This window comes from Gracilinanus agilis, chromosome 2 (assembly GCF_016433145.1).
Source record: "Gracilinanus agilis isolate LMUSP501 chromosome 2, AgileGrace, whole genome shotgun sequence".
NCBI lineage: Eukaryota > Metazoa > Chordata > Mammalia > Didelphimorphia > Didelphidae > Gracilinanus > Gracilinanus agilis.
In genome coordinates, this window is record NC_058131.1 from 278,786,818 (window position 1) to 278,808,815 (window position 21,998).

At 39.8% G+C, this 21,998-nt stretch overlaps 1 protein-coding gene across 1 annotated transcript in view; it reads left to right on the top strand.

Moving 5' to 3' along the window:
* Positions 1 to 21,879, top strand: part of AK8 (adenylate kinase 8) — a 159,229-nt gene extending 137,350 nt beyond the window's left edge. Inside the window, exon 13 of the mRNA XM_044659686.1 lies at positions 21,749 to 21,879. Coding sequence (XP_044515621.1) covers positions 21,749 to 21,879 — 131 coding nt within the window. The remainder of the gene's footprint in view (positions 1 to 21,748) is intronic.
* Positions 21,880 to 21,998: the final 119 nt, after the last annotated feature.

Below are 21,998 nucleotides of genomic sequence, written 5' to 3' on the forward strand. Positions count from 1 at the left end.
GAAAGAAAGAAAGAAAGAAAGAAAGAAAGAAAGAAAGAAAGAAAGAAAGAAAGAAAGAAAGAAAGAAAGAAAGAAAGAAAGAAAGAAAGAAAGAGAAAGAAAAATGCTTAGAAAAGGTTGGAAAGAAGGAAGAAAGAGAAAGGAAAGAAAGAAAGAAAGAGATGCTTAGAAAAGGTTGGGAGACACTGCAGATAACTACCAAGGAGCTGGTGGAACAAATCTTTCTTGGGAATCTTTAAGAATAAGAGAAAGTTCTCCCTCAGATGATTAGAGTGTACTTGGGCCTAAAGATTTCTGGGATTTCTGGGGATCCTTTTTGACTTCCTGATCCTATTCTGTGACTGGCCTAGCAAATGATTTGTAACTCTCAGTATCCCAGCTGAAGACATTGCTTTAAAACTAGGCTGTCTGGTGGGAAGGGGATTAGAAAGTGTTTGGGCAGCAAAAGTACCTGGTAAGGGTGCCAGCCTGTGCCAAAGGCAGACCCGCAGCAGTCTCTCCTGGAATGATTCTGAGTGTTCCTGCTAGAGCATTGCCCAAGACCTCAGACTGGCTCCCGAAAGGAGCTGTAGGCCAAGGGAACAATTCATGAGATGCCAGAGACATGATGCTGCTCCAGGTCCTTAACACATGGAAAATATGAAAAACCCTTTAAATATTTTAGATGACCGAGTTGTAAAATCCAAATATTCTGGCGCTACAGTGAATGCTCCTGTCAGCTGAAAAGGGAAAAGAGATGATAAAAATATCAGCTGGGAATAGCTAATCAGGTTAGAGGTGATGTTTTGGCTGTAAGGCCTTTTTTTATGGGTTGGAGAAAAATAGAATCAGATTGGAAAATGTCGGTCCACTGCATTTGACAGATGCAGTGGTGTGTGTGTGTGTGTGTGTGTGTGTGTGTGTTGGTCTGCATTTTGTTAAGATTTGCCTTTGTGCAACAGCATCGGGAATAAACCAGCAGTCACAAGAAATGCAGTTAGCAAGAGTAATGGGAGTTGAAAGTTTGACCTTTTGTGATGGAAATTTGATACAAAAAAAAAGACTCTTTTGATAAACTCCACATCCAATCAGATAGAGAGGATGTCTTGATCTGTTTCCTCATTTGCATGCTGACTGATCTCATTTGAAAACCCAATCATTCAGAAATATTGGTAAGTCAACAAAAAATGTTACAAGCTGGGCTCTGTTTCATCTTAAAGGTCTCCTAGATGTCACCTTGTGGTTTTCACTCCAGTAAGCTGATCTCTTCTTCATGGGTCCCTGTTTGTATTGGCAGTCCTGCTCCAACATATTGAAATGCAAATAGCCATTTCCATACCGAACCGAAATACATCTTTGTGATTGAATGTATCCAAGGTGCTTCAAAAGCATCAAAGAACGTAATTCGTGCTGTGCTTCTGATTCTCTGACATTGCCATATTCTGATGTCTCCTGTCAGCTGTTGCCAACAGAGATTTCAATGTGAGTTTACCCATCTTCTCTTTTCTTTATTCTACGCAGTTTTTGCTGTGCTGAGTGGATTCTTCAGGGCCAAGAACTAACCCCTGTTGCAGGTCATTTAGCACTTCTGCAGAGGCCTAGGAGTTCTCATCTTAAAACACAGGGCTGGCCTCTAGGAAAGAAAAAGTGGGAATACTTTTCCAGGCCCTCCAAAATCCTCTTTCCCCAGGGGAATCTGGACTTGGTTTTTTTTTTGTTGTTTGTTTGTTTGTTTTCCCTAGGCTGCTTCTACCACTGTCATGTCTTGGAGTGTAATGGCACACGTATGCAGTAGAGAAACCACACGCGTCTGTTTTGCCAACCTATATTAGGCAGGCTCAACACTTTTTAAAATGCCCACAGGATAACCTAAAACAAACACCATCTGGCTTTTGAATATGTTCCCTTTTGTATCTAGGGCTGTCCTATAGAAATGAGTGTATAAACATTTGTGTACTTGCTGGTGCATACTGATACGGACTGTTGAGGGCCTGACACATGCAAATAGGCCCCGCCATGGAAAAGGAGTGATAAACACACAATGAGAATGAAATGAGAAAGGATCCAGTCAAAAAGTCCTCCAGCTTTGATAGTGCTGAAAGACAGTCACAGTTTGATTTCACATAAAAGTCCTTGGAGACTCTTGTCAGTTTCAAGCTCTGGACTCAGAGTTTGGGTTTTGAATTTCCAGCCTGACTGTCCAGTTGAAAGTTTAGTCAAGCCTTATCTACAAATTCAGGTTTCCGATCCTAGGCAATGTCCACTTAAGGAGTTTAACCCGGGAGTATCGCCTTGATAAACAGTTTAACCTTGATTATTTTTTTCCTAGCACATTAATTGAATTCATTCAGTATATCTAGACTGCTGAATCTCAGGTGGGAGTAGCCCAAAAGGTAATGTCTTTTATCCTTATGATGGATTTACTCTGAAGATAAAAAATCTAAGCCAAGTTTCAATTTGCACTCATTTCCATTAGTTGCTCACCTCAGCCACTAAAGTTTTAGACTTGCTAAATCTCAGAAAGGGAGAGGTTGGGTCGTGGAACCCAGAAACCCAGTGATGAAACCGGTGACAGGGGATGTGTCTAACCACCAGCCTTGTAGCTGGGGCTACGTTGTAACAGGCCTTTATTTTATGTAGTTTTGTTTTGGGGAGCTATAATTTGACTTGTAATATATCTGAATCTGTTACAGTAGGCCCTATAATAAAAGAGACGTATTTTATTTAGAAAGTTGAGTTGAAGATGATTTCATTGGTGAAATGAAAACTTGCTGTAATGATTTTTGATATTAATGCATTTTGATTTTTTTACCACCATCACTTCCCAGTGATCTCCATAGCATATGCTCTCACAACAACAACAAATCTAGTTAAGCAAATTGTTAATAATTTTTCAAAGTGCAGGAGGCAAGGGAAGTGTAACTTTGACTGATGGTGCTGCTCATTGGCATCTGAGAAAAGATGGAAGTGGAGAGGATGAAAGGGGTGGCAGATGATTGGGCGGATGAGAAGATGAACAAGAACAGAAGATAGATTGAGAACAGAAGGTAGACTGGGGAAAGACAAGTAAGAGAGGAAGGAGCAGATAGAGGAGATAAGATAATACAGGAGGAAGGAGATAGATGCTAAATGGCACATAAATACAGCTCTGCCCTTTTGAAAATCAGCATATATTTATGATTTCTCTTTTTTATATCACGTACTTAAATAACATCCCAGGCAAATTAGAAAACTGGTTACCATTCCCTAAAAGAAAGCATCTCTTAAAAGTCACAACTCATCACTAAAAAGACTTCTTAAATTCCTATCTTAAAAAGTCACCTTGAGCAAAAGATCTGATCTGCAAGGTGTACCCCAAAGGGAAATTCTGCTAGAATAATCTAAGTGACTTAAAAGTGGGATTTTTCCAAGTCCCCTATTATATAAGAAATAAAATATCAATCATTAATACTGGTTGCTAAATATATATTTATATATGTATGCCCACAAATACATACACATACATATATACATACTCACCTGCCTGATAACTGCAACTGTAGTAGCATCCTAAATAAATGTCTGCACCTTGACTATTTGGGAATGTTCTAGTCAGCCTAAGGGTGGGGGTAGAAAAAGCTTTCTTATCTACCTTACCCTAAACCAGAAAGATCACATCTCTTCTGTGGCAGTTATTTATGTGGTTAGTCATAAATTGGTGTTTTCAAACATGCATAGTGAAATTTCTACCAGTGGTGACAACTTTGAATGGATGAATGAGACATTAAGCACAAAGGACAATTATCAAAAAAGCTATCAGATTCTTTTATATATATTCTATATGTACCATATGTAGCACAATTAAGGACTAGTGAAGGTTAATATCTGAAATGAAAAAGAATAATTAAACAATTCATAAATCAAGTCTTTGTTTACAGGTTTTTTGAAAAGGCTAATTATCCCATCTTTTCTGTGACTTGCTATGCAAATTTTGACTAAACTTGGGTGTCTTTTGTGAACTACAAGTTGTAAAAATCAGACATTTGTAGAAATTTTAACACGTCATGACCCCCAAATCACCTTGCATTCATTACCGTAACAAAAACAAAATACCAGGAGTACATGGACGTGTGTCGTGTCTAGAGTTGACAAGAGATATTTAAACAGATTTTTTAAAATAGTTTTGGGCATCAGATCAATTTTGGAATTCATGACATTCACACAATGACTTAATACATCTTGAGACCTTTCAGCTTTCATTGGCTTTTAGTTTCATTCTCAGTTTATTTGGATGAATTGTTTGTTAGTCTTTGGTGTCATCCTCATTCATTCATAGTACCCATGGTGCCATTGCATATTGTGAGACAGCTAGTTAGGAATTAGGGTTAGGGCACTTTTCTTCCTCAGATATGTCAAGTCCTTGTCTACCTTGTAAGCTATTTTAGGGTGAAGTGCTTATTTTATCATATACATTTTAGGGGACCTTTGGTATTAGGAGAGTTGTTGGAGATGATAGAAACTTAACTATAATCCCATGCTTTAAAGCAACTGGTCTGGAAGAGTAGAACTAGCTTATAGCTGCTTTGGCTTAAAGAATCTTCACCTTCTCTGACTTAGTTAGAGGAAAGGAAGTTGGAAAGGGTGGGAGGAAGGAAATACTGGAGAATGCAAGCAAGACAGAGGGCATAGGAAAAAAGAAATGTCCCTACCGTCTCATACCTTGATAATCTCCCTATCTTTGAAAGATATAGTACTTGACATGGTTGCTAATTCTCACACCAACTTAAACTACCATGTAATCCATTCTTATATCATTACCTCAACCAAAGTGTATTATGAATAAATCTAACCTTCACAGTTCAATCCATTTGTTACATTCAAGATTCAGCTCTAAATCCAGTTATTCCCAAGCAAAACATACAGATAACGAGACTCTTCCATTTTTGTTCATTATCGATAAAACCACCTTTTGTGGGCCCTCCTGCTCCTCCCACCTCCATTCAGGGATTGCTCTGGTAGTGCTTACACCAGTGGGGAAAGAAGATGATACAACTATTATTTCCATATAGTTCTATTCAAATCGGTGATCAACTAAGTGGTTGTAACTACATATATTCCTTACCAAGTAGGAGAGAATCCTTCCAGACTTGACTGATTTCTAATTTGTCAGTATTACGTTTAAAAAAACGACAACAAGAAGAAAAAAGTTCTAGGCCTCTGTGCACTGTTAACATAGCACTCACAGATCATATGAATTAGAGGTTTAAATCCAGAATGGATCTTGGAGGTCATCTAGCCTAGCCCCCTTTGTTTTACACAAGAGAAATAAATGAAGTTTTAGAGAAGCAGCTCGGCCTGCTTGCTCAGATTAGATGGGATGTATGTGTAGCATCTTCTGGAAGATTTAGCCTCTCTTGTATAAGAAGAGGGAAACAGATCTCTACGGGCACCCAGGGAATTGATGAGAGTGACCACACTTATTTTCTTAGCTGTAACTAACTTCTTGATCTTTCCTTATTGAAGAGCATCCCTATTTGGAAGGAAGATGCCAGTAGCCCAGATGATCAGAGTTAACTGTGTTATTGAAATTAATAGTTTATCGATGCTGGGGTCTGTCAGTCTAGGATGTGCTGGGGGAAAAAAAACAACACAGCCTGCTGTCGAGTTCCCTGTTCCTTGCAGAGTAAACTGAAATTGTTGGTATAAAGAGCGAACATAATGTGGCAGCTCTCTAAATTAGACATCCCACGTTCTCCCAGCTGGGAAATCAGCTGCCTTCATCTCTTATGTACTTCAGCATATGGAGTCATGTAAGTAAAAGCATTATATATTTTCCCTGAGAACCGGGATAATTCAGCTCGCTCTCTCTCAGAGCAATTCTTTGTCCTCTCGGCTCCTTCCTTCCCTGTAGCAAACCAGGGAAATTGCTGGTGGTAGTACGTGGCCTTGTCACGTGCAAGTTTTTTTAAGACGTAATTCGTGAAGTACTAGATGGCCCTACTTTACAGATGGGCAAATCGAGGCAAGCAAGAGCGGGAAAGAGCAAGACAGCTTGCCTTAGTTGTCTGGTGTTGCTGGAAGCCCGAAGGAAGTCTCGAGCTGAGGGTCAATTAAGGGAACTCGCCCAGCCTTCTGGGCCCGCTGCGCACCGGCCAGCCAAACCGCCCCCCCCCCCCCCCGAACCCGTCAGGCGGCCACTTCACCAATATTTTCATTGTTAAGAAGTCCGCATAGGGAATTAGTGGCCTAAAGTTGTAAAAACAAAAGAGGATCGAATGCTCAGTCTTCTAATCATGTAATTGCAGAGTGACATTTAAGGCGGCGGGCTCAGGTTAGGTCCTCCCTCCCTCCTTCCTCCCTCCCAGCCTCCGCCCCCGCCCCCTCCGGGTGCCCCAGCCGGCCTGCCTCGGTGGCTGGGTACTTTAACTACACTGAAGTTTGGCTGGGCTTCTACATATTACAGCAGCGACACGAAAGCAAACAATTGAAGTATTTGAGAACAATGAAATATGCATGGCTATCTGTGACAGCCCTATAAAGTAGAGCAATTAGCCGCGTAATCCGAGAGAGCCCGCCCGGCCGATCGGCAGCCCACGGTTCCCTATTAGTTAAATGCATTTTGTACGTCCTCATCCCATCAAATCAACTAACACTTCCTTTAATTGGTTCATGAATTATACAGCTCCGTGGCATTATAATTTAATCGCCTGTAAACATTCATAGGGCCCCACAGTAAAGCGTATAGCTCTCATTAATTCGTTAATTTCAGCAGATGGAAGGGGAGATCGGATGAACGGTGGCAGTACAGAGCGCCTTGGGCAATGGAAGAAGGGAAAAAAAGGTGGGGGGCCGTTTAGGTTTTTTAAGGGCTGTCAGAAACTCAATCTGTGAGCTGTCAGCAGCTTGGACCCATTTCCCCCCCTTCTCTCCCTTCTCCTCCCCTCCCCTCCCCTTCCACTCCACCTACTGCTGAAAGTGACTGGCGGATTCATATAGAGGCTTGTCAACCCGTCTTTAAACATCAAGCCAGCGGGTAAACCGAGCCCAATGTAAATTAATTCTTGTCTTACGGCCCCCCTTTCTCTGTCCCCATGAATATTTCATGGCTGGCAGCATAAATATTAATTCTAATAGCTCTGCACAGTGGTTATTATTTCTGTTTTATGACAAATATTCATAAAATATTCAGGACCCTTTTTTAGAACATTTACACACTTGATTGTGAAATTTTCCAGCTTCCTGGGGACACTGTAAACATATTGGGGTTCTCTTGATGGGCTTTCCCCCTTAATTAATACTACTAAATATTAATATTTAATTGGGTTTGGGTTTTTCCAGAAGTACATACACCCTATTAGATTGGAGGGCTGAAGGGCAATTTTTTTTTTCCTTGGGTCTTTTAAAATAGAAAATTTCTACTCTTATGAAACTCTTTTTCCTTTGACACTTGGGTGATCCAACAAATGATAACCTGCTTGCTTTTTTAAAAATTTAAAAACAATATATATCTTCATGTGTCGTTTTGGCTGCTACTTTATAACCATTTGCTCTTTGCTGAAACTCGTCAGTGTAATGAAATTCTTCAGAGGACCTTGCTTCAATATTTGCTTCCAGGATTTAACATAATTTTGGAGTAATTAAAGTGTTGGTTTAATAAATGAAGGTGCTGCTGCTGCAGATTGATTCCTCGGCAAAGCAGCGGTAAGGGTAGCGAGGTTTCTTTGGAATACAGCTTATTCACCTTTAACCCTGGGATTCTGAAGTATGTATGACTTCTCCCAAGAAAGCAAATTAAGAAATGAACCCGGCATTAAAGGAATGCAGGCCATCTCTAACAAGATGGAGGACTTGGAACAGGTTGGAACCTTGGCGGAGAGAGACTTCTGGGGGATGGATGAAGTATTGGGAAAAGGGAATAATCCAAGCAGAAATGCTCCAAAGCCACTCTTCATTTCCCCCCCTGATGTTCACAATGGCCTCCGGAGTATGTATGACTTCGGGAGTATACAGAGGGACTGATTCTGGGAGGAAGCAAAGACTAAAAACTGAAGCCCCAAATGGTCTTGAGCAGGGAGATTCAAGTGTAAAAATTCTAGCTATCAGTTGTTGAAAACACAGTCTCTCACAGACTGATGGGGGTGGGGGCGTGGGGGTGGGTGGAAGAGAGCAGGAAAGTGAAGTGGGAGAAAGGAGTAGAGGTGAAAAGATTGGTGTTGCCAAAGGGTTGGTGGAATATGTTTATGTTTCACTCACACCATAGATAATTGTTTATGCTGCATTTGTAGCATGTAAAAATACATAGCTTTGGGGAAGAAAACTTCAGAACTGATTCATACATACATACATTGCTTTACCCCTTTCCAGGTGACTAATCTGAGGACACACTGGTCTTCCATTTGGTTTAACAACATTCCAGCCACATTCTCAAAAATTAAGCCCTGCTGGTCCTCGAAACCTTGTCCCTGTCTCCTTCACCACAAATGACTGTGAAATCTGTCAAGTGGTTGATCCTTCAGAGCCTTAGAGCAAAGGACCACCCAACAGAACATCTCCCCAGTCTTCTGTGGGATCCCTTTTGCCAGATCTCTTAGAAAAGAGAAAGATGGTACTGACTCCAACAGGCTCTGACCCTGGATTTCAGTTGTATTTTACTCCCTCCAAACTAATGTTTAAACCATGAATTCAGTGCTGTTGGCATAGGCTAGGCAGTAGAATTACACACAATTCTCTGTGCAGACAGGCATTTTATACTTGCTGGACAAGAAACAGAATCTCTAAGAGCTGGAGGGCCCTTGGAAATCATGTAGTACAACCCCTTCATCTTAAAGATGAGAAAATGGAGCTTAGGAGGGGTGAACTGTCCCTCTTCTGGTCTGTTGACTTGTGTTAATGATAATTTCACCCTTCAAAAAGTGAAACAAACAGGAAATGGACAACCATTTTTGAAAATTGGATCTGATTCTCACTAGCAAGGTGGAATGGTGGCTGGGGTGTGATAGAGGAAAGGAAAACAGATCATACATGCCCCCTAGATTTGGGGAAAACGGATTTCAGAGTTCAGAGAGAGGATAGATTGAATCCCATAGACTAAAATTCTACAAAGGAAGTTAACCCAGAGAGTTGGGGGGAACTCTTAAGAATGAAATTCTAAAGACTTAAATAGCACTTAGCACAGTGTCTGACACCTAGTAGATGCTTAATACATGTTTATTGATTGATTGATCTAAAGTGGGGAAACAGTTCCAGTGAAGAGAAAGTGTTTTCCAAAGAAACTGATGTCAGTGCACACATAGCTCATCAGGTACCTTAGTTTTGTTTTTGTTTTTTTCTTAAACTTTAGCATCCATCTAAGAATCAGTACTGTGTATTGATTCCAAGGCAGAAGAGCAGTAAAGGCTAGGCAAAGAGAATTAAGTGACTTGCCCAGGGTCACACAGCTAGCAAGTATCCGAGGCTAGATTTGAATCTAGGACCTTCCATGTCTAGGTCTGGCTCTCAATTCACTGAGCCACCTAGCTGCACCCTAACTGCACCCTGGCACCTTGGATTTTTAAAAGATCTGAACAGAAATCAAGGGAATAACTATGAATGTGACAAGGTCTCATAAAAATGCCATCAGGTGGGGCAGCTAGATAGATGACTCAGTGGATAGAAAGGCCTGGAGACAGGAGGTCCTGGGTTCAAATGTGGCCTCAGATAATTCTTAGCTGTGTAACCCTGGGCAAATCATTTAACCCCCTTTGCCTAGCCTTTACCACTCTTCTGCCTTGGAACCAATACTTAGTATCAAAAAACACTACCAGGAAAACTGAAACTCGGGATGAGCTAAAGCTCACGAGGGAAGCTGAGAATAATAGAGACAGCTTCTTTAGGAATACTGGGAGAAACAAGGGGTCAAAGGAGGGATGATTAGTTTGGATGAAATTATGGCAACTGACAACAGAGAAAAGGCAATGCTGTTTAGTTCTTTTGCTTTAGTTTTCTTTGGGAAGGATGATGGATTTTAGTCTGAAAAAAAAAAAAAAAACCTAAAGGGCTCTCAGGACATGTATTCCCAGGATCAGCAAAGAGCTAGTGAGAGAGCACCTGCTTGGTTGCTTAATGAATGCAAGCCACATGACCCAAGTGAACTATATACCCTTGGGTACCAAAAGAACTAGAAGATGTGATTGCTAAGCCACTATTATTAAACGTCATGGAAAATAGGAGAGGTACCTCAAGTCTGAAGAAGAACAAGTTTCCTAATTTTCAAAAAAGAGGAGAAACATCTGCAAACTGTAAACCTGTCAGCTTGATCTTGATTCCTGGGGAAAAATTCTAAAACGGATCACGAAAGAGATGGTGAATGATTACCTCTAAGAACCAACCTAGCTCTATCAGAAACAGGTCATACCAGGCTAGCCTCATTTCCTTTATTGACAGGATTGCTTAAATCAGTAGATCAGAAGAATGTTATTAGCTAGAGCTTCCCCTAATTTCGCCAAAGCATTTGATAAAGCAAGGAAAATATGGGGAGATGTAGATTAAATGTTACTACAATTAAATGAATATGAAACTGCTGAATGACTCCACTCAAAGAGAAGTCATTAGTGGCTTGATGTCAACTTAGCAAGAGGTCTCCAGTGGAGTGTCTGAGGGATCTGTACTTAGCCCTGTGCCATTGTAACATATTTAATAGTGATTTCAATAAAGTTATAAGAGGGCATGATTATCAGATTTCCTAACGATACCAAGATCTTGGCAGGCTAAATCATTGGGCTGAATCTAATAAAATATGAAATCTTACAGGTATAAAGGTAAAATTTTCTACATAATTTCAGCCTAGATAAATGGTAGGCATAATTAGTAGCTTATGGGGTTTTATTAGAGTGGTAGAGCAATATGAGTCAATGTGACATAATAGTAATAATAATAACTAGCATTCGGAGAGTGCTTTAAGATTTATAAAGTGCTTTACAAATATCATCCCGTATTATCTTCACAACCACCCTGGAAAGTAGGTGCTTGTTGTCACTCCCATTGAATTTGAACTCAAGTCTTCCTGATTCCAGGTCCAGTGCTCGCTCTATATACCAGCCAGCTGTTATGATCTGGCCACCTAAGAGCTATTTCGATACTGGACTGCATCAAAATGGGAATAGCTTCCAGGAATAAAGGTGTGATAGTACTCCTGTCCTCTGCCCTGATTAGACCCCATTTGGAATTTTGTGTTCAATTCTGGGCTTCATAGCTTGAAAAGGACATTAAATAAACTGGAGAACATTCAGAGAAGGAAAATGAGGATGATAAAGAGCCTTGAGTGCAGGTCATGAGACATTAGGCTAAAGGAACTAGGGGTGTTTTGCCTGGAAAAACAAAGCCTTGCATGTAATGGAAGAGGGACATACAGCTGTCTCCAAGTACTCGAAAGGTTGTCATGTAAAAAAGAAAAGCAGTTTGTTTGGTCCCAGAAGGTAGATCCAGGATCAATGGGTAGAAGCTGCAAAAATGCAAGTTTAGGCTCCATGCCAAGACAAATGTCCTAATATTTAGAGTTATCCAAGAGTGGAATGAGAACAGGAGAGGCTGAATGACCACTTGCTAGATCTGTTATAATGAGAACTTTGAGGGTTAGACTAGATGACTGTTCTGGCCCCTTCCAAGTTGAATTCTGTGATTCTGTGAAATAAATTCTTCAGTGGCCACTCTGCCTCCACGTTCATTCCTCTCTGTTTCGCCTTCAATATACCTTCCTTATTTTCCTAATGGATATACTGCCAGTCGTAAGGATGAAAAAGGGGTTTTATGGATTCAATATATTAAAAGATGGTCGCCAGAGGATTGAACTATTATCAGTCCTCAATTAAGAATAATCTCAAGTCAAGATTGACTTTTATGGAAGTTTGTTTATAATTAGGAAGGTTGAAGGTAGGGAAATTGAGAGAAAGAAACTCTGGCCTAGACCAGAGGCCCCGACCAGGGAAGAATTTAGAGGCCCCAACAGAGGGGTGCAGAGGTTAATTAAACAAGGCTTCTAGCCACAAGGTCTTTTATAGTTAGAGAGGCCAGAGAGGCCTCCCTGAGAGTAGAGCCTCCAGAAACGCCAAGGGAGGAGACAGAGAGTCAGCCTAACTTACCCACGTGACAATTCAAAGGGAAGCAGTCAGAGGTCCCACCAAAATCTCAGCATTCCAACACTCCTCCATGAACCAAAGAAGGTCCTTTACCAGATGCTCTCTTCCACTGAAGACCCCAGCTGACTGAGGACCTTCTCCTTTTAAAGGGGTCACTCATGCGTCACTTCCTGTTCCTCCCTCCTAATTTGCATGTCCAATCACAATAGATACTTTCTCATAGAACCCCTAGGGGGGGCAGTCAGTTGATTCTGATTCATCCCTCACTCTAGCACATGTGGGTTATGGACCTCCCAGAATTAGAGGTGTTCTCACCTTTGGTGATTAAATCTAAAGATGGGCAGTGTAGACTTAATCTAATTATCACACAGTTCAAATCTTTCAGTGGCACACATTTGTCCATAGGATAAAACACAATCTCCTTAGTCTGGAATTTTCAGGCCCTCTTTAACTTGGCTCCAATGTTCCTTTCCAACTTTTATTCACATTTGCTCTCCTTCACAAATTGAGTGTTACAGACTGGACATTTCTTAAATCTCATCCTGCCTTTTCTTGTATCCCATCAATGGGATGCACTTGCTCATCTCTGCCTTTTAACGTCCTTTACTTCTTCAAGGCCCAGTTTGCTTTCTACATTCTTGTAAATCAGTGATTCCTAAAGTGGGCGCTACCACCCCCTAGTGCATGATGCAGTGATCCAGGGAGGTGGTGATGGCCACAGGTGTATTTATCTTTCCTATTAATTGCTATTAAAATTTAAAAAAATTAATTTCCAGGGGGCTAAGTAATATTTTTTCTGGAAAGGGGGCGGTAGGCCAAAAAAGTTTGGGAACCACTGTTGTAAATGAAGCCTTCCCTCATCCCCTCAGCTGAAAATGTTCACTTTGCCCTTAAGCTTTTTTAGGTCACCTTGTCTAATCTATCACATTTTCCTTTATATCCTACTTGTTTGTGTTTGTGCCATATCCTCTACTGTGAACTAAGCTCCTTGAGGACCGAGACAATATCTTTTTTCTTGTAGGGGGTGGGAATTCCTAGCATTAAGCCCAGAGCAGGTACTTGATAGATGATTGCAGATCATCCCTATCCCTTACAGTTGTACAGCCAGTGGTAGGGGTAGAGCCTGAGTCCATATCTCCTAATTCCAAATCTAGTAATCTTTCCTGAACATTATGATTCACCGTTTCCTTTTTGGATCTGAGAACTGGCATTCTGGCAGCTGGGTTCAGCTTGGCCGTGATGAACTTATACTTGCCCTTTTCCTTGTACCACTGAAGGCTCTCCAGCCTTTCCATCATGCTGATAAATGAAAATAGCCACCAGTTTGGATTCTCTTACCAAAGGTGGATTGAATACTTCACTTCCTGAGGTAATACTGGTTATTTTTAGAAAAGATTTGCCCACATAAAGGTAATCCAACAAGGAAGGTAAGAAAATGTGAAATCCATATAGTGCCTGATGACTTTCCCTTCTGGAATCGCCAAGAATTGACATCTGGGCAACAGTCTTAGGGACTAGAAATAGGCCTGGAGAAGCGTTAGGATAGGGAACAGTGGCTCTTGGACACCAACTCTTTTATTTATGTATTTACTTGGGTATTTATTTTTATTTTTAAATAAATTATTATTATTTACATTAATAATAATAAAAAGTCTTTTCAATTATATGTAGAAATATTTTTGACAATTGTTTGCTTGCATTTGGGGATTCAGATTCTTTTTCTCTCTCCCTCCCCTCTCCACTCCCCAAGGTGGTAAATACTCTGATATAGGTTATTTTGATGCTTTCATGTAACACATATTCCCCTATTCCCTATGTCTTGAATCATGAAAAGGATCATTTTTCACCCACATTCTCCAAAGATGGGAGTTCAGATAGAGCTCCATCCTCCCCTCCCATGTGAACTCTTTAGAGGAATAAAACGCCAGAAGTACTAACTTGTAAAGGAAGATGCAGCCTTTGGGGGGAATGGAACTCATTTATACACCCTCTTCCAAAATAAACTTCCCCTTTTCCTTATTTTCTTTTCAGGGCACCACTGTCTTCCTAGTCACTTGAGTCTATCATGAAGTCATCTTTGACCCTTCTTTCTTCTTCACCTCTCATATTCAATCCAATTACCAAATCTTGTCTATTCTATCCATCTTCCCAATATTGCTCACATGCTACCTCCATCTCCATTTACATAACCACTAGCCTACAATGCACTGTAACTGCCTCCAAATTGTTTTTTCTTTTCTAATCTATTCATCACACCAAAATAATTTTGCCCAAAATTATTTGTTTTAATTTTTTTAAATTTAATTTTAATTAATTAAATTTTAATTTAATTTATTTAATTACCAAAATAATTTCCCTAAAACACAGGTCTTATTCTATGACTTTCCTCATTCTAAAACCTTCAGTGGTTCCTCATTGCCTACTTTTCCAGCCTACTACTCCACTGTACAAGTTTTGTTTACCAGTCAAAGTTTTCAAACTGGATTCACAGTTTTAACACTAGATCCTGCACATTCTGCCTTTGTGTACTTGCATAAGCTGTTCCTCATTTCTAGAATCCTCTCCCCTTTTCTGCTTGTCAGAATCCTGGTTTTCTTTAAGGCCAAACTAAGGTACCATTCTTCCATGAAGTCTTCCCTGATCATCCATATTCTCAGTTCTCTTTCCCACCTCAATTTTTCTTGTACTATATGCACTGCTGTATATGTGGATCCCTCTTCCATCTAGTAGAATGTATATTCTTTGATGGCAGAAACAGTTAAACATTTTTTTCTGTTTTGTTTTGTTTTGTTTTTATCCTCAGAGCTTTGTACCTACAGAGCAATAAGATGTTACATGAAGGTTAAATTCAAACATCAAGGGGGTAAGACAGAAATTTCACAGTAACCCATTAAGTTCAGTAGAATAGGGCAGCTAGGTGGCATGGTGCATAGATTCCTGAATCTGGACGACATCTTCCTGAGTTCAAGTCTGGTCTCAAATACTTATTAGCTGTGTGATCCTGGGCAAGTCATTTCACTCTGCTTGACTCAGTTTCCTCATCTGTAAATGATCTAGAGAAGAAAACAATAAACTATTCTAGTATCTTTGCCAAGAAAACTCCAAATGGAATCACAAAGAATTGGACATGACTGAAACAACGGAGCAATAACAATAGTATATTTAAATAGTTGTAGCTAAAGTCTCCTTAAAAAGAAGCAGTCTCGGGGCAGCTGGGTAGCTCAGTGGAGTGAGAGTCAGGCCTAGAGACAGGAGGTCCTAGGTTCAAACCCAGCCTCAGCCACTTCCCAGCTGTGTGACCCTAGGCAAGTCACTTGACCCCCATTGCCTACCCTTACCAATCTTCCACCTATGAGACAATACACCGAAGTACAAGGGTTTAAAAAAAAAAAAAAAAAAAGAAGCAGTCTTGAGGGCAGCTGGGTAGCTCAGTGGATTGAGAGTCAGGCCTAGAGATGGGAGGTCCTAGGTTCAAATGAGGCCTCAGACACTTCCCAGCTGTGTGGCCCTGGGCAAGTCACTTGATCCCCATTGCCCACCCTTACCACTCTTCCACTAAGGAGCCAATACACAGAAGTTAAGGGCTTAAAAAAATAATAATAATAAAAAAGAAGCAGTCTTACTAAAAGCAATGCAGTGATCCAGGACAACTCTCAGAGACTCATGAGAAAGAATGCTATCCAGATCTAAAGAAAGAATTATGGGAGTAGAAATCCAGAAGAAAACATATGATTTATTACTTGTTTATATGGGTGTTTGATTTGGGGTTTTGGTTTTAAAAGATTGCTCTATTACAAAAATGAATAATATGGAAATAGGATTTGAGTGATAATACATGTATAACCCAGTGGAATTGCTTGCTTGTCAACCCCAGGAGGTGGGAGGGAAGAGGGAAGGGAGACAACAAGAACCTTGTAACCATGGGAAAAAATTAAAAAATAAAAATAAATGAAAATGAAAATAAAAATAAAAATAAAAAGCAGTCTATCAGAAAGCAGATGGATCTGAGACAGCTGCTATGGAAATAATCAAATGCTTATTTTATTTTTTATTTTTTATGATACCCAGCTACAATATTGATCAGAATGTGAGAACCAGGATTTTTACTGTCAGAACCTGACAGTGCACTTCTTAGTGAAGAAGATGCATTTATTTTGGGTTGAATCATAAACTCCTCCGTGGTACTCATTTATCATACATCATTTGTGCTCTGGGGAGGGAATCCCACCCTCATCCCCATCCCCACCCCCTTTTAGAATCAATCCTATACCTAGAGGCACTGGCAATGGGTACCAAGAAAATGACTTGTCTCAAGCCCATATCTTAAATACCTTCCATCTTCAAAGGCCTTGACTCTAAGGAGGCTTCCTATGAATAGGTCTTACTAGAGCTCCAGCTCTCCTCTTTTTTTGTGACATACCTGTCTTTGAAACTTTCCACCAGTTACAAGAATATGAATGAGGCATCTCCCTGTAAGCTGGTTTCCAATAGAATTCCTTTACATGGGGCTATTTCTTTTGCCAAACCTCCTTTCTAGCAATGTCTCCACCAAAAAGATGTCTCTGTAGGAATAAAACACCAGAGGTGTGCTAACTAGTAAGGAATATGCAGTTTTAAAAAAGAAATGGAACTCATTATCCAAACAACCTGTCCCATTTTACTTTTAAGTGAATAAGAGTTTGAATAGGGAAATAAATTGTGGGGGCACACTGGTGTTTGAATAAATTTTCTCTCCATTGTCATTGATTATGTAAAAAAATGGAATCTTTCTGAAGTGACAAAGGTGTATATTGAATATGAAACCATTCTATTGATCCAAGGTAATGAAAATGGAATCTAGTCTTTACAAAATAAAAGATCATCTGAACAGTTATATGAGACACAGAGATTTGCTATTTAGAAGTTTAATAATTAAGGGCAGCCCATCGGTGAAAAATAAACATAGAATCTTGCCTCTTCCTCCCTCACTGTGTTGTCTGCAATATATACAGGTCCTCACATTTCTTATAGTGCTCCTTTTTTGTGTTTCAAGACTCATTGTAAGTATAAGCACACCTGATAAATCCTTTTGTGTTCCTCCTCAATTGTGGCTGCTTAGGGGATTGAGTGACCTGCAACAGGAGGCTCAAAGGGGCTTTCTCTTTGAACCTTCTTCACCTTCTTGAGTCCACCATGATCCTGACCATCTGGTATGGGACACAAAGCTCTTCTATGCACCTGATCCAAGTTAAGAGAAGATTTAGCTCTCCCATTCCTCTGTCATTTCTGCCTTAGCCACATTTGGTTTTTTTTCTCCTTAAGGAAAGTTTTCAGAACTTTTTGGCTTCTCATGATTTGCATTTCAGATGTGGTCCGGTGAGGGTTTTGATGGTGCTGAGCAGGATTATTCTGTTTCTTCTCGCTGGAAGATGATGCAGGAACTTGAGGATAAGTCTAAAATGGCTACAGATCATGCAGGAATTTGATCCCTGGGTCATTCTTCTTAAACCAGATTGATGTGGTTTGTAGGGTGTATTGTAAACTGCCAGTAGTGCTTGCTAATTTAGTAGTTAATGACAGTCATAGAGAGTGTTTTTCTTGCCCCTGGAGAGATTTTAGACACAGCTGGGGTAGATTTGCCACTATCAATTATGCACAGTTTTAAACAAGAAATAGCCAGCCGGGAGCTTCTCTTTCTAAGGAGTGACGAGAGAAAAGAGTAGGAATAGTGTAGCTGGCACCTGAGTGTAGGAATCAAGATACATAGGGCATTAAAAAAAGGAAGAATGAAATTTATGGCCTTCTAATTTTCAAGTTATAGGGCCAGCTGGGAATGGGAAAGCCTGCTTTCCTTGAGCAAACATTCTCTAGACCCCAAGTAGGGCAAACATCAGATTCTTTCCACCACTGCACTCTCTCACATTCCCTGAGTGCCATCTCTTAAGACCCTCACTTTAAGGAACTACCAGATCAATACCCTGCCTTGTAAATGGCACCTATCCACTTCTCCCGGTGAACCTTAGATCTGAAATGGCCCTCTAAAGGTCATTAAGTCCCTCCCGCTATCTCTCTCTACCCAAGTCATCTGTGATCCTGGATTTTTAAAAAATAAATTTTATTACTTCCTTTTTTTTTTTTTAACAACACCTACATTTCCCAATATATCCTCCCAGAGAGCTAGACCACCCCATATCATGGAATAAAAAATGAGGGAACAGTGCTCAGCAAAACTAACTGATGTATTCTAATGGTCTGAGATTATATGCAGTGCTCCACACCCATAATCCTCTACCTCATCAAAGACATGGGCATGGGTGCCTTCTCATTTCTCTTTTTTTGGGGGCCAAGCTTAAGTCATTCTAATTTTACAATATTTGGTTTCAGTTGTTTTAATGTTTTTTTCCTTTTACATTAGTATGTCATTATGTATACTGTTTTCCAGGTGTTGTTTGTATTAGTGTATGTAAGCCTTCCCATACTTTCCTATATGCATGACAGTCATAATTTCTTGCAGTACAGTGATATTTCATTTATATCTATGCATCACACTTGTTTAGCTATTCCCAATCAATGAACAATAGCTACTTTGATTGTGGCTCTTTGATGCTACAAAAAATGTTGCTAGAACCAGAACAATTTATATTGTAACACCATTGTAAAAATGAATAATTTTCAATGACTTAAGAAGTCTGATCATGGTAATAATAATCAACCATGATTCCAGAGGACCAATGATAAAGAAGGCTAATTACTTCCTGAAGAGAGGTGATGGATTAAATACAAAATGAGACACACTTTTTTTAGGAAAATGACCAATATGGGGATTTGTTTTTGCTCGTGTAGCTTGCCAGCAGCTACAAAATATTTTTTTCGTGGGTGACCACCTGAAAGGGAAGTTGAAGACTGCGGGGAAATAGGTGAAGGGGTTTGGAGATTAAGAGAGAGAGGGATAGAGAAAACATAAGGAGAGAAGAAACACACAGAGACAGAAGGGTTTCAACAGCGTGGCATTCAATTTGTGTTGCTCTTCTTTTGTACAAAAGCCTTTTAGTTTAATATAATCAAAACCATTTAATTTACATTTTGTAATTTTCTCGAACCCTTGCTTGGTTTTAAAATCTTTCCTTTCTCACACCATCAGAAGAGCAACACAATGGTATTGGCTAAGAGACAGAAGGGAGGATCAGTGGAATAGACTTGGGGTAAATGACATCAGCAAGATCAGTGTATGATAAACCCAAAGAGCCCAACTTTTGGGACATGAATCCACTATTTGACAAAAACTGCTGGGAAATTTGGAAAACAATATGGGAGAGATTAGGTTTAGGTCAACATCTCACACCCTACACCAAGATAAATTCAGAATGGGTGAATGACTTTTGAATATAAAGAGGGAAACTATAAATAAGTTAAGTGAACATAGAGTAGTTTACTTGTCAGATCTCTGGGAAAACTCAGTTTTTATGGTAGAATCAAGAAATGGGGAATGGGAGGTAGTTAGTGAACATATGACATGGCAGAGAATTTAACACTGGTTTGGTTAACAACCATAAGATCAGAGAAGTGGAGCCTAAGACAATGTAGAAGTCAGTGCCAAATCGCCCAGAGGTCCAACTGACCTTTGGACTGAAGGCTTGGGGAGTGGTCGGCATACCATAAGATTAGAGTTTCACTTTGTTACAAGGGTCAAGAAAGCAATCATGTGAAATATAAGGATTATATCCATAAGTCTTGTGCACGAGCAGATTGCTCATAAGTCAGCCTTTGGGTACATCTATAATATTTACATGATTTGTTCATGCCTGGATCCCAACAGCTTGACTATGAATATTTGCTATGAGCATTTTGTTTTTCTATTTTATGGGAGGGTAATGTGGAAAGAGGAAAATGCTTGCTAATTGAAAACTTTTAAGGTGCTGTTATAAATATTTGGGCACATATGGGGTCTTTCTTCTTGTCATTGAATTCCTTAGGGCAAATTCCTATTAATGGAATCTCTGGGTCAAATGATGTGAACATTTTAGTGATTGTCTTTGCAACATCCCAAATTATTTTCTAGAATGGACAACTCACAGCTCCACCAACAATGCATTAATGTGTCCATCTTTCTTTCCACAACCCCCTTCAATATTAGCTATTCCCATGTTTTGTTATCTTAGTTAAATGTAAAAAGTTGTTTTGACTTGAATTTCTCTTGTTATCAATGATTTGTAGTAATGTTTCATGTGACTGTTAATAATTTGAAATTCTTTTGCAAATTGTTCATATCCTTAGATTACTTGTCTATTGGGGGAATAGCTTTTGGTCTCATAATTCTATTATCTATCTACATAGATATCGGATCTTGGATTGCTTTGTTCCTACTGTGATTTAATTTTGATGAAGGCAAAAAAACACTGTTCAAAAGATCATAGACCTTGAGCTGGAAGAGAACTCAGAGGCAACTTAATCCAATCTCCTCATCCTTTACAAGAGGCCCAGGGAGGTGATGTGATTGGATAAAGTCACAACAAGAGTGTAAGCATCAGAGAGAGGATTTGAATCCAGGTCCTCTGACTCTAAAGCCAGGGCTACTTTCATTTATTACTATACTGTTTCACATGTTACTTTGGAGTATTTGAATTAAATAATACAAATCACCTTTGGACTTTGCCAGATGTTACAATTGTCCCAGAAGAAATATGACTGATTCCTATATCACTAGCTAGATTGGAAGTGGTAGTGGAAATGGAACCCTAGATTGAAGTTAGAAAACCTAAAATTGAGTCCTATCTTTAGGGACTTAATAAGCATTTCTTATATACTCAATATGAGCTGAACACTGTGCTGAGAGCTGGGTATACAAAGAAAGGCAAAAAATCCTTCATCCCAAGGGGCTCCCAGTTTAATTGGAGAGGCAAACATGAAAATAACTAGATTTACACAGAGTACATACATAGTATCTATACTAGAGAGGGCATCTATACAGATTAGATGGATGGCATTAACAGCTGGAAATACCAAGAATAGTCTCCTATAGAAAATGGGACACCAGAAAAAGTGAGAAGTGGAAGTGAAGTGGTAAAAGCATCCAGTCAAGGCAAAAGCCCCCCATGTAAAGGCATAGAAATGGGAGATGAAGTGTCATGTGGAAAGAACAACCAATTAGGTAAGTGTGATGCAAGAAATGGCAAGAAGGATGATATAGCTGGTTCATAGTCAGTGGAGGTGTGGAACAGTATGTAGAGTGGGGAAGCAAGAAAGCCTGGAAAGGAAGGAAAGGATCAGATTGGGAAGAGCTTTAAATATCAAACAGAGGACTATCCCCAAATTCATGGTGCAATTTTAGCCAATGACAGCTTAAAGCTAAACTAAGACATTTTGGTTAGATCTTGATGGCAATAGGGATTTACTGGAATTTAATAGGTGGTGGAAGGGGGAAGGAGTTGACATGATCAGACCTTTACTTTAAGAAAATTATTTTGGCAGCTGAGAAAAAGGTATGATCTTGAACAGATCATAATCTGACCCTCAATTTTCTCATCCATAAAATAGGGATAATAGGATACAATATCTCACAAGGCATTGGTGAAATTTAAAGGATGTAATGTATAGGGCAATGTTTTGCAAACTATATATCCTTCCTTCCTTCCTTCCTCTATATTTTTTTCCATCAGAAGCCCCTTTTCCTTTTTTTGTCCAACTCCCTTCTTACACAGCATTTGTTGCAAAACTCCCTTTGTCAGAAGACAACTCTGACTACAATGCAGCCAGGTTTATGAAGAATGAGCATGCTGGGGATTCAGCCTCTGAATCTAGCCCTGTGTCAGAGAGGCCAAGGCAAAACTGAAAACAAAGAAAGAAGTATTGCCATTAAGTAGGACTCTATAGACAGAAACATTCTCTCTCTCTCTCTCTCTCTCTCTCTCTCTCTCTCTCTCTCTCTCTCTCTCCTGTCTCTTATACACA